Source organism: Hyperolius riggenbachi, chromosome 4 (assembly GCF_040937935.1).
Source record: "Hyperolius riggenbachi isolate aHypRig1 chromosome 4, aHypRig1.pri, whole genome shotgun sequence".
Classification (NCBI taxonomy): Eukaryota; Metazoa; Chordata; class Amphibia; order Anura; family Hyperoliidae; genus Hyperolius; species Hyperolius riggenbachi.
In genome coordinates, this window is record NC_090649.1 from 321,237,256 (window position 1) to 321,249,804 (window position 12,549).

The following is a 12,549-nucleotide window of genomic DNA, read 5'->3' on the forward strand; positions in this document are numbered from 1 at the left end:
AGCGGGAGCGCTGACAGCGGCATTAGCAGTGGGGGTGTGCGTATATCTATGCCCCGGGCAGGGAAATAAAGTTAAAAGGGGTGTAGATATACTGTACCTGGGCGGCGAAGTGGTTAAAACATAATTTAACCTATCTGACCAGTGAGAGAGCAGTAGACTGTCCGTTATTTTCACAAAGGCTGTGATTAATGGCTGAGGATTGACTAAACGGATAGGCTCATACTCAGAAGCCCTGCACAGCTCAACACAGTTAAACAGACTTGCACAAAGCTGTCATGTGAAAAAGATTTCATTTAACACTAATAGCAAAATCCCCATTGTATCTTTCAAAACAGGTTCTTCCTCCTGAGATTGGTTTGTGTGTCATACAGTATTTCGGGTAGGGTTTGCAATTTTGCGCAGATATGGTTCCAGGGTTCCCCTCCATGCCCTCCAAATTTGTGGTCCGTAGAAGGCAGGATTGCAGAAATCTTCAGGTTCAAATCTGATTATCTGAGTGAGGAGCAGTTCTGTATCTGTTCACGGTGTCAGGGCGGACGCTTCCATACAGGCAAGGTGGGACCCTCCAGCTATGGTGACCCATGAGAGCGAGGCTGCTGTGTGTACTCTCTGTATAGAAAAAGGAAGATGTGTATAATGGGAACCCCCAAAAATGCATTTTAGGGGACATATGATGGACAACTAATGATATTGTGTGACCGAGGGGGGGGGATTGGTTTGGGCCTGGCAGATTGTACAGGAGCCTTGAGGTTGATTTGGTTGCAAGTGGGCATCAGGGAGTCCCCTAAGTTACTTTTGCCCCAGGGACCCATTGTAGCTAGAGCCGGCCCTGCACGGTGTCATTGTGACAAGCAGTTCTTGCAGTACTTTGATTTATATCTCCCTGCTCTGATATAGCATGTCCAGGGATGAGTGTTCCAATTTGCATCACTGTTCTGAATGATTTGACTCAGAATTCGAATGTGCATCAGATTAAATTTGAAATTTGAGTTCTGTTTCAAATCATTCAGAACAGGGGTACGAATCAGAAAGCTCATCCCTAGAGATGTCCTGTGTTTTAAACAACAGGATATTGTCAGTCACTTCATTATATGCCGCTGGAATCTAGTTTGATTATCGGGGGAGGGCTTGTGCATCTACGTCGCAAGTACATTGATCGATGATGGGGGGTCCCTGGGTTCAAATCCCACATCAGGGCCCAGAGGTCTCCAGCTACTCCACTGAGTAATAGAATATCAATAATGTTACCAATATTCTACTATCAACTGTAGTAGAATATCAATAATTTTAGCAATATTCTTCTGCAAAAGTAGAGTATTGGTAATTATACTGACATTCTACTATGCCCCTCTTTACCCCTATTCTCACACCAACCCTCCCCTATTTATGCCACCCCACACCTACTCCTAACACTAACCACCCAACACTTGCCGCCATGTTCAGCTACAATATAGCCAAACTTCAGAGAGAGTTCAGCTACAGTCTATCTGCATGGCATATCTTACTTGCCAATATTTTCCTATTTCTTGCAAAAGTGTAAACCAATTAGTCCCGACTGAGAGGAATCCACCAGACACTGCTCTTAAATGCGAATATCAAGAATTTATTTGTGACCTAACAATGGTCAACTGGTAACTTTTCTCAACCAGTAACAACTCTCAACACAAATACATATATTCTTGTCACATTAAGGGTCAGTATAATCTTCTCCTCTTCACAGCCGATGCACCGGTAAAAGCTGCGGAATGAAAATCAGGTTATTTTAACACTTCTCTCTATCTGGTGCTATGTTCCTTGTACTGCAGCTCCTTTATTGTCACAGGATGCAGAGTGACTCCAGTACAACTTTTCTCTGTTTTAGCTGACAGATTTTCTGTATCTTAAACTCTCTCTCTTTCTCCTCTCTCACAGGCTTTGCACTTAGGTAGAACAGATATCATTTAACATTTACTTTACTGTTATGCTGCTAGTATATACACTGAGGGGCTGATGCAGGCTGAGAGGCATAATGTCTCAGGATCACAGGCAATACTGGCGGCTGAGCTTTACACATCAAATGAGGGGCTTGACAGAGGCCATTCACCTTCTGCCAACGCAGTTCAATAACACTGGGCTGTAACCTGGGTACAGTATTTGTTTCTTAGGCAATACAGTGCTATATTGCAGAAATGTACTGTTTATCCTCACAAGGTTACTGCTTCTTTAAGGGTATATCAGACAGGCAGATCCTAATCACACCATCTTCATCAGAGGATACAATTCAGTATGCTGCAGTTAACTGTCACTTTTCTTCAGACAACCATCACTGAATTGTGGCTCTTTTCATCTATCATGACTGCTACTCTGATTACAGTCTGTGGCTTAATGAAGTCGCAATGCTTATACTCATCTGGCTCAATAATGTCTCTCTGTACTAGGCTTGGATCTGGTCTGGTGTCTCTTTAGCTTTACCAACTGCTGCCTGGTCTCTGTCACTGCTGGTTACTCTCTCTCCTTTGCTGTGTGTGTGTCCGGTTAGCTGCCGCCGGGCCCCCTCTCTGCCTCATGGGGTGGCTGCTGCGGCTGCTGCTCTGCAGGCCTCCGCTTCCCTCGCTCACCGATGCCTGAATGAACTGCGCGCTGTGAGGAGAACTGGTTATAACCAGTCTCCTCAGCCTGTGTCTCACGCCACTCTGCCTACTGCGCCTGCACTGACTCCCGTGCTCTGCTCGTGCGGCTTCTGGAAGATTCCCTGCTTTTTGCCTATGGTCGCCTGGTAACGCAAATACATGCGACCAAATGCTCGCTTTAGGCCTCTATGCACCGTTTTAGTTCCACAGTGCTAAATCTCAAGGCGAATTTTAGTCTATGATGCTAATATTACATTGCACACGTCAAATACATTCCCTCATCACACTCCATTCTCTTAAAGGGCTACAAAAGCACTCCAGGAGGTTATCGGTTGTGCACAGCCCTCTTCCTGTCACCCCACAGATTTTCTGTTGGATGAAAGTCTGACTCTGGGTTCCACAACTTTCATTTTCTTTTGGTGAAGCTATTTTTTTGTTGTTGCTTTGGGTTCATTGACATGTTGAAAGGTGAAATTCATCTTCAGCTGTTTAGCAGACACCTGAAGGTTTTGGACTTAAAGTGATTGGAATTTAAAACTGTTCTTAATTACCTTCACCTTGATAAACGCCCAAGTTCCAACTTAAGACATACAACTTCCTATGGCAATGGTGTTCTTTTGGTGATGCGAATGTTGTTTTTACCCTCAACGTACTTGTTGTAATTGTGGCCAGAAAGTTCACCCTTGGTCTCATCAGACCATAAAACATTTGACCATGTAATTATTGGGAGACTTGATGTGTTTTTGTTTTTATTTTTTTGTTGCAAATATTAGCAAGGTCTCAATGTTTTTCTTTGTGATTTTGTGATGTTAATCACTTCTGGACCTTGGTAAGATTTCAGTTGCGCTGCACACTCCTACTGCTATTGACGTTCGCGTTGCTCTCCCATTGCTGCAGCCCACTCAATCTGCTGTTGGTATGACAACAGAACTCCATAAGCTGGATAGGAGCCCTGTGATCACTGTGATTGGCTTCCAGTGACCATAGGGTCAGGAGCAAATTAAATTGGCTTTTGATCAGCTTACAGAGCTCTGCTGTCATGCTGACAGCAGTGAGAGTGGGCTGCAGCGACGGGGGTTTGTGCGGCGTAGCATCAATGAGCCCTGTTTTTTTTTTTAAAAAGGTCTCTGGTCCATAAGGGGCCAGATACTTCTGGTAAGGAAGTGGTTAACCTCACAGAGACTACATAAAACAATAAATCTACATCAGAGCCGGGACAAGGTCCTCCAGCACCCAAGGCTGAGACACCAAAGTGTGCACCCTCATCCCTCCCACCTCAGCCTTCACACCCTGATTGCTATTAGAGTAAGAGGTGCCCTATGGCCCCCAATCACCCCAACACCTTGATCTCTAGTTATCTGGCTTGCAATCACTGCCATCCATCCCCTTTTCTTATTTCTCTTTACTTCAAACACAATAGGGGAATTATAACTGAGTGGGTTTTGCTCCCCCTCCTACACTGCACCCTGAGGCTGGAGCCTCTCTCACCTGTGCATCGGCACGGCTGTGATGTACACAATTAAACTGTAACAGGACTCAGTGGAGATCACTGTTGTTTTGGTGTCATCAAATCATTCAGTTGAGAATATAACGGTTAAGATTCTAAAAGGCCGTTTCAAAAATGCGCAGGAAAGTTGGACCTTAAAAACTGAAAATGATAACATTATAGAACAGAAAAAGTTCATGGTTTTAACACTGATCTGGGTTTTTCTCAACTCCAATTAAATCAGTTTTATTTGTTTCACATTGAGTAATAGAAATGCCTCTTTAGACATGAATAATTATGTGCTACAATGCAGCGCTGAGTTAGATGATTTGATGCAGGCAGTGACCCCCATAAGCTAATCCTATAACAATTTCAATTAGTGCAGATAAAAAGAATATCACATTCAATGCTCAACTTTTTTTTTCCACAACTGCACTAACACAGTTTCAGTACAATCTTATTTATTTATGCAGTGGAACCTTTGTTTAAAAAGACATTAAAATACTTCACATTGAGATTTAAATATGTCACTTGTATGTGCAAGAACACACTTTATACAGGGTTGAGTAAAGGAAACATGTTGAGGAAGTGGTAGTTAAGTTGACAAGCAAAAATAAAGCAGGATCTTGACCACCTAGTTTCAGCATCTAGTAATGTATTTTTTTCCTAATAGGGTAAATCCACATGAAAAAGAACCCTGTCCGGCATCACATGATGGTGAGAGAGGAATAGAGATGGCCTGAACGGTTCGCCTTCATCCAAACCGGGTCACCTGGTTTGACACCCACACAACAATTCACATAAGTAATAAAAGTCCTCAAAACAAAGACATAAATATTACTTACGTGAACTGAAGAAGTGAAGTGTTCAAGCAATCCTGGACAAGTCCCCCAGCTGAAAGGATTGGTCACTTTTCAGATTTGACCATTAGAAATGACCTAGAAAATATGTTCTGTGATTTCTAACTGGTACCAGTGTAGAACCTGAATCAGCTACAATGAGACACACACACAGTTTTGTAGTTGAAAATCAGATTCTCCTTTAATGAAAAAACCCAGCATCTTTTATACAAAAATCATGTTAGTTTGCACAGGTGCAGATGATAAAAACCTTTCACCTAATTACAGAGGAAAATCCTCATAAAAACATGTGGCAGATGTTACAGGTTACTGGTATCCTGACATTTAGGGCGAACGCCCAAAGCTACTATCGGTTTCGCCAAGCCAATGTGGTTAAGAATTTCCTGTATGCCCAGAGAGGGACAGAAAAGCAGAAGTGAATGTGAAGCGGTGCATGAAAGATACATTCTTTAATCTGTAGCTTGAGACTTGGAAGCTTAGAATATTATACAGTTTTATAACATGGCGGCAGAAGACAAAATGGCTGACAATGTATATGCTTATGCTTACAATTCCTTACAGGTAGTTAGTGCGACTTTTCGCTGTTCACTTCCGCGGCAAAAGCAAATTTTTATGCGTGTTCGCCCCGCCTCCGATACTTGTCATTGAGCTAAACTTTGAACCTCTACATCACAGTCAGCAGACACATGGCAGCCAATCAGGCTGCACTCCCTCCTGGAACCCCGCCCCCCCTTATAAAAGGCAGCAGTGTCGGCCATGTTCACATTCTGTCTGCTGCTGCTATTAGTGAGAGAAGGGAGAGGTTGCTGAGATAGGGAAATCATTATTTAGGCTTGTTAGCTTGCTCCTCGCTGAAATTTATTGCTGAAAGCACCCCAAAACAGCTCTTTTGAGGGCTAATATTCTTCTGATGTGTGTGTGTGTGTGTGTGTGTGTGTGTGTGTGTGTGTGTGTGTGTGTCTGTGTGTGTGTGAAGAACAACCCCCATCCCCAAAACATGCTATTTTCTTTGTTGTCATCTTGAGTAGTGATATTAAACATTGTTGGAAATTTGGTATTGCAAAAATTTAAGTCGAGATTTCATTTTTTGTTCCCGTGAGTTAAATTGACTTTCACAAATTCAACTTAAAAAAAAGAAGAAAAAAACTACTATGGCTGCTTTTTGGGTTAATTTTAAAGCCTGCAAATAAAATGTTATCACCATATTTGCTCTTGACGTTACACTTGTGAGGATAAAGTTTTTAGTCCTTTAGCACTCCATGCCTCAATCTACATTTTGTGCGGAACTCTCGTCCTTCTTCTGTCCTCAATCTACATAAGTGTTCTTCTTGAGTCAATTGGAGGGACTTTTACATTTTAAGTGATAGTGCAAATATGGCAAATTCAGAGATGCTTTTGCCAGTGGCCTCTGTTTTGTGGAAATGGTAGAGAGAAGGGAGTCTCAGCAATAAGCATCTTTGTAAATTTGTAGCAAGTAGCAAACATAAAGAACCATGATCACCATTACTGGTAAGCTCTCTTGGCCAGCAGTTGTCCAAAAAGATCCTGTGTCCACCATCACTTGGAACAGTGCTTTGTGGGTAGAGGGAGGATTTACAAACCACCTCCTTCCATAGTGAGCTGACAAGTAGATTTTTGGGAGATTCCCTCATTTCAGGTCTGTCTCAGCACTTTATCAACCATTGTTGTCAGGGGCTAGTTTGAATGTGAATACTGGGAACAAGTATGGAAAAAGTAATCAGATAATGCTGGTGTTATACAAATCCAAATTATAATAATAATAATCATAATCAGAATGCTATATATGCCTCTTATAAAACATGGTTTAATTTTATTTAGGAATACTTGGCATCCTATGTGGTGGTCTAGTTATGTTATTGCCTGAAACAATGGGCATATCCTTGCCGGAGACTATTGAAGATGTTGAAAATCTCTCACGGTAACTATAAAAAAATGTTGTGGATTTATATTATAGCAGTTAAGTGTCATTTTTAAAACTAGGAAACAGGTAAATAGTTAATGCATGTGATTGTTTCCTTTAAAACATTACTGTACTTACGTTTTAAGTGATGGTAGTATGTTTCACACCAATGCTCTGATTCGGTTTCCGGTAATTCAACGTTACTGACTTTAGCACTCTTAAAATACAGTACTGTCAGACAACAAAAAGAACCCTTTAGAAGCAGTGAAAAATTACCCATATATTATTGTGTGATTAGGACACAGGCACCATTAATGTCGGTAGTGAATGCGTTATAATATATGCTTGAGTACTGTACTTGTCAATATTGTACCATTTTTGTTTGTTGTTGTTTCTTGCTTACTTGACAAAATTTCAATAAAATATTTGAAAAACTGTGACACCACCCCCCCTCCCCCCCTGCTGATGCCCTTCTCTGCCCGACCTTCACAGCCAGGGGGCCCATCTTACAAGGGTCATAAAACAAGTATGGCCATCATAATCTTCACACCCATAACAAGTGTAGCCGCAAAAACACCTGATCTGGATGCTGGACAGCTTTAATGGAAGCAGGGAAGGTTAGAAGTTGGGGCCCCCCTGTGGTTTCAGGGGCTGCCCCCCTTTAGTTATGCCCCTGCGTATGATTATGCTAAGTAAAGTGAACCTCCAGACTAAAAATCTACTCAGCAGCACTGAAAGGGCTTGGTGTTTCTTTAAGAACTTTGTTTTTCTTACCCAAGCCTCATTTTAGCTGCACAGAAGCTAAGCTCCACCCCATCAAAGAAATTTACCTGGCCATTTTTCCCCGATACTGTGGAAAGCATGATGGGATTTCTGATATTTTTGTTCTCCTTCTGCTGTTTTGGTGCAATTTTTTTAAAATTTTGGATTTGAGATTTGAAGCCTAGCGCGCGCAGCTGGGAGGGGTGATCAGGACACAGGACAGTTGGAACTGTGTCTCATGCTCCCTGTCACCTCCTTTCAATCAAAAAGATGGCTGCCCCCATGAAATCACAAACATTTGCCTATTCTTTTAAAACAGGGTGGGTAAGTGATTATATTGCCTATCTATTTTAATTAACATAACTAATGTAACCTAATGACAGTATGTTTGTTTAGGCTGAAGTTCCCCTTTAAACAGCAGCCCTACCCAAAGATCCCACTGCTAACTCCGTCGGTTAGGAAGCTTTATATCAAGTTACCACATTTGTAAATCAGGATTCTTTGACAACGGTAACAACTTGGTCAATCCAGTGACTCCAAAGTATCAGCTGATAGACGTATGTCTGCAGATAAGCTATTCTTCATGCAGATTTGCATATAATTTACATCTAATTTTGATGTAAATACATTATATAAAATTACTAAAGAAAACATAGTAAATGTATTATACAGATGTAATATGTTAAATCCGAACATTTGTATAGCGCTTTTCTCCTGTCGGACTCAAAGCGCTCAAGTGCTGCAGCCACTGGGACACGCTCAAGAGGCCACCCTGCAGTGTTAGGGAGTCTTGCCTTGGAATCCTTACTGAATAGGTACTGACCCTAGCCAGGATTCAAACCCAGGTCTCCCATGTCAAAGGCTGTACCCTTAAAGAGGAACTGTAACAACAAAACGTCCCCTGGGGGGTACTCACCTCGGGTGGGGGAAGCCTCCGGATCCTAATGAGGCTTCCCACGCCGTCCTCCATCCGTCAGGGGTCTCGCTGCAGCCCTCCGTGCAGCGGTGACATAATATTTACCTTCCTGGCTCCTGCGCAGGCGCTCTGACTGCTGTCGGCTCCGAAGTAGGCGGAAATACCCGATCGCCGTCGGGTGTGCTCTACTGCGCAGGCGCAAGTTTCCGACGGAGATCGGGTATTTCCGTCTATTTCCGTGCCGAAAGCCGCCACAGCGCCCCCGCTGGAGCCAGCAAAGGTAAATATTGAAGCTACAGTCGGCTCTGTCGCCGCCTGTTCGGAGGGCTGCAGCGAGACCCCCGTGGGACAGAGGACGGCGTGGGAAGCCTCATTAGGATCCGGAGGCTTCCCCCACCCGAGGTGAGTACCCCCCAGGGGAGGTTTTTGTTGTTACAGAGTCTCTTTAACCAGTACACTATCCAGCCACTAAAATGTCTTACAGTTTCTTAAAGCGGATCCGAGATGAAAAACTAAATATAACAAGTGACTTGTCTATATATCTTATCTAAAGTTTAGATAGTTTACACAGCAAATCTATCTTCAAACAGCTTCAACAGTATATTAATATTTTTTCCTGTGATACAATGGGAGCAGACATGTTTTCTGCTTGTCACTATTACACAATTACACACACAGGCAAGCTTATCTGTATCTAGGCATGCTAATCTGCATATTCTGTGAAAACTCCACTCTTATCTCCTCCATTACACAGGCAACTGATCTGTATCTGCACTGCAGCTCTCAGATTGTGAAAACTCTGCCTCTGAAATCTATAGCTAGTAACACCTTTTTCACCTGCCCAGACTGAAATCCCACAATCCCTTGCAAGCGCCAAGGCACTCTGGAGAAGCTGTGGGTGTGGCTTGTTTAGTTTATAGGAAATTAGGGTATTAAAACAAAACAAAACAAGTATTTGGCTTGAGGAATGCCCTATAAACTATATGTAAGTAACACAATTATGCAAGGAGTAAAAGTTCATCTCGGATCCACTTTAAGTATTTTTTTTATTATCAAGTTGTTAATGATTCTTTGCTCAGACATTTTTTCTTTTAACTTATTTTCTAGGCCTCTAAAAAATAATGAAAAAGAGAAGATGGAAAAAGAAATATATCAAGATCACATAAAGAGTGAAGTTGTGAGATTATGACCTTCTGTCAAACAAGCCCTTATGATAAGTTTCATTAGGGTATGTCTCCTGTAAATGAGCATACACGCACTTGTGAGAATAGGTCACTTACTGGACATTTTCAAGATTTCTACATGAATCTGATAACAATACAAAAATACATTTTACAGTATTTTAACAAATAAAAATTGTAAAACACTGAATTATCTTTACTGAACAAACGGTTTAGATCATCAAATCTTTAGCGAAAGTGCATCAGCACTGCTGCATTTGATTGTGTGGCAAATAGTCCTGAACTGTGCAGCTTTCTGGTGAGCCAATACCGCTGATGTCACTGTGACCGACACTTGTATCGGGCCAGCAGAAAACCTAGCAGTTCGGATCCATGTGAAATTATTCATCAGCTGTTGCCTCGCCAAGTCATCTCTGCAAGGAGGAGGCGGGAAGGAATGAGCTTTAACCAGAGGTGCGCTTTCTGAAGTTCTGCACCGCAAGGACACACGTAACATATACATTTATCTATTTCAAAATAATATTGTTTGAGGAAACTATCTTACACTAACTACTCTTGTACCTAGCAATAGGTAAAGAGTTTTGTATTTACAGTTTTAACCCCCTTTAAGTGGAAGCCAACTAACCCATTAGTATGCTTTGGGAAGGAACCCATGCCAACACGGGTAGAGCATTCAGACACTATCTACATGTTGCTGACCAGGATGCATACCTGGACTCCTAGCTCTGCAAAGGTAGAGCACTAAACAACTTTAAGCAAGGCATTCCAAAAACACACGTATCAAAACCATATGTACACAGGAGTGGGCCAGAATACCACCTAATCTTAATGTGGTCTTGTCAGCAACTAATGATGGCTTTAGCTAAAGTCAATGGCAGTGAGATAGACTCCGCTAGTTACTAAATACAAGGGTTCTTACAGCAGTAACCTTATTGTTCACTAAAGATGTCAGTGTGAATAATGAAGATTGAGATGAAGATCATGTTCTATTTTAGGAACTCTTCATGGAAAATGCAGAATATTCACAGCAGCATCCATTGGTAAAGAATTGTTTTAGGATATTTCACAACGCAAGAAGTGTGCTTTTGTACAAAGTATGAGTTTTCACAATCATATATTATATATCTTGAGATACTGACCTGAAGATTTAAGTGAGATATGGATATAAACATAAATATTTTTTTACTTTACATAATGGACAAGCTCAACCTTATACCATTTCTTAATTATAGTTTGTTGTGCAAGTTTCTCAGTTTCAAAAAGTTATGCTTTTCATTTTCATCACCTTGCTATCTTGTTTAGGCTTTGCTTACTATTCTCAATTCTTCTGATTGTTATTGTTGATCTATAGATGTGAAACCACATGTACAGAAGAAAATGATTGGCTGTAGTAACTTTATTGTAACTGCTGTTCATGCACAGTGTATCACTGCAGAATCGCTGCACTCAGATTATACATTCTAACTTAAAGAGTAGCTGCACTTTTATAAAAAAAGAAAAAGAAAAGATGTAACATATATCAGTGCTACATAAACCATTTTGTAATCTAATGTTATTGTATGTTATGTTTGCATTTCACTCTGCAGCTACTTTTATTTATTTATTTTAATACTGGTAAAAAATGGAAATAAAGCTCGACTTGAACCATGCCAAGAATATACAGTTGGGTAAACAGGACTCAGTAGAATTATCTTCTCATGTTTAGGACTTATCCAGAAATCTGCACAAAGCAAGATGTAAAATGTCACAAATCTCACTGTTTGTAGGTTTACTACTCTTTCAATATCTATGGAAGGAGAAGGCATGTCTAGAAATGATTGCATCGTCAGCATCCTCAACAACATGTACTAAGCATCCTTTGTGAGAAGACTAGGTACATGTTGGTGAAGATGCTAAAGACACGCTACTTTCTAATGCACAAGCACATAAACTTAGCACTTTCTGCCAGGAAATGATTCCAGTGCATTGAGTAATCAAATGAAAGTGAATTATACTTTAGGGTGCTTCACAGAAATGTAACCACACACCCTAGGCCCCCAAGTAACATTATTATGGGTCCCCCTGCTTACCCCGACATAGTGGCTAGTAAAACTCCCTAAGTAGACTAGTAACATTTACATGGTCTGTGACGTGTCATGTCTCCTCTTCCTCCCTCTTAATCATGTGGCAGGGATTGGGAGCCGGAGTATGGCATTATAGACAGCAGGCTCCCTGGAGGAAGAGAAGACCCAAATGCAGTGCAAAACAGATAATGATACACTGTTCCCTGCTCTACTCTGCAAGGTGGGAGGGAGAAGGAGCATGTTATACTGAATCACATTATCTTAACATACTGTCTACACTCTACAGCAGGGGTCTCAAACTCGCGGCCCTCGATACAATATTTTGTGGCTCTCGCCAGCAAAAGCTTCCTTATAGTTCGCTTCAGTGCTCCCAAGTAATCCGCTGCATCCCCGCCGCTAAACGAGGGCTGCAGAGCCCCCAAATCGCCTGGGGGGCAATCCACCGGCATTTCCTGGAAGGGGCAGAGCTTTCAGCTTCAGCTCTGCCCCTCCTGACGTCAATCGCGCACGGATCGCCGCCTCTCCCCGCCCCTTTCTGTGAAGGAAGAGTGAGAGGGGCGGGCAGAGGTGGCGATGTGCCGCGATTGTGAAATTCCTTATGCGGCCCACCCTCATCCTGACTTTGCCTCCTGCGGCCCCCAGGTAAATTGAGCTTGAGACCCCTGCTCTACAGTGTGTTTCTGGATAATGTTTGCGTACACACACGTTCCACAGCAACCGACCAGGCTTTGAAATAATGTGCATTATATTT

General features: G+C 42.0%; 1 protein-coding gene across 1 annotated transcript in view; it reads left to right on the forward strand.

Moving 5' to 3' along the window:
* Window positions 1-11,285, forward strand: part of SLC22A3 (solute carrier family 22 member 3) — a 166,607-nt gene extending 155,322 nt beyond the window's left edge. Inside the window, exons 10-11 of the mRNA XM_068231733.1 lie at window positions 6,795-6,894; window positions 9,662-11,285. Of these exons, the coding sequence (XP_068087834.1) occupies window positions 6,795-6,894; window positions 9,662-9,743 (182 nt within the window). The 3' untranslated portion in view covers window positions 9,744-11,285. The remainder of the gene's footprint in view (window positions 1-6,794; window positions 6,895-9,661) is intronic.
* The last annotated feature ends 1,264 nt before the right edge of the window (window positions 11,286-12,549 follow it).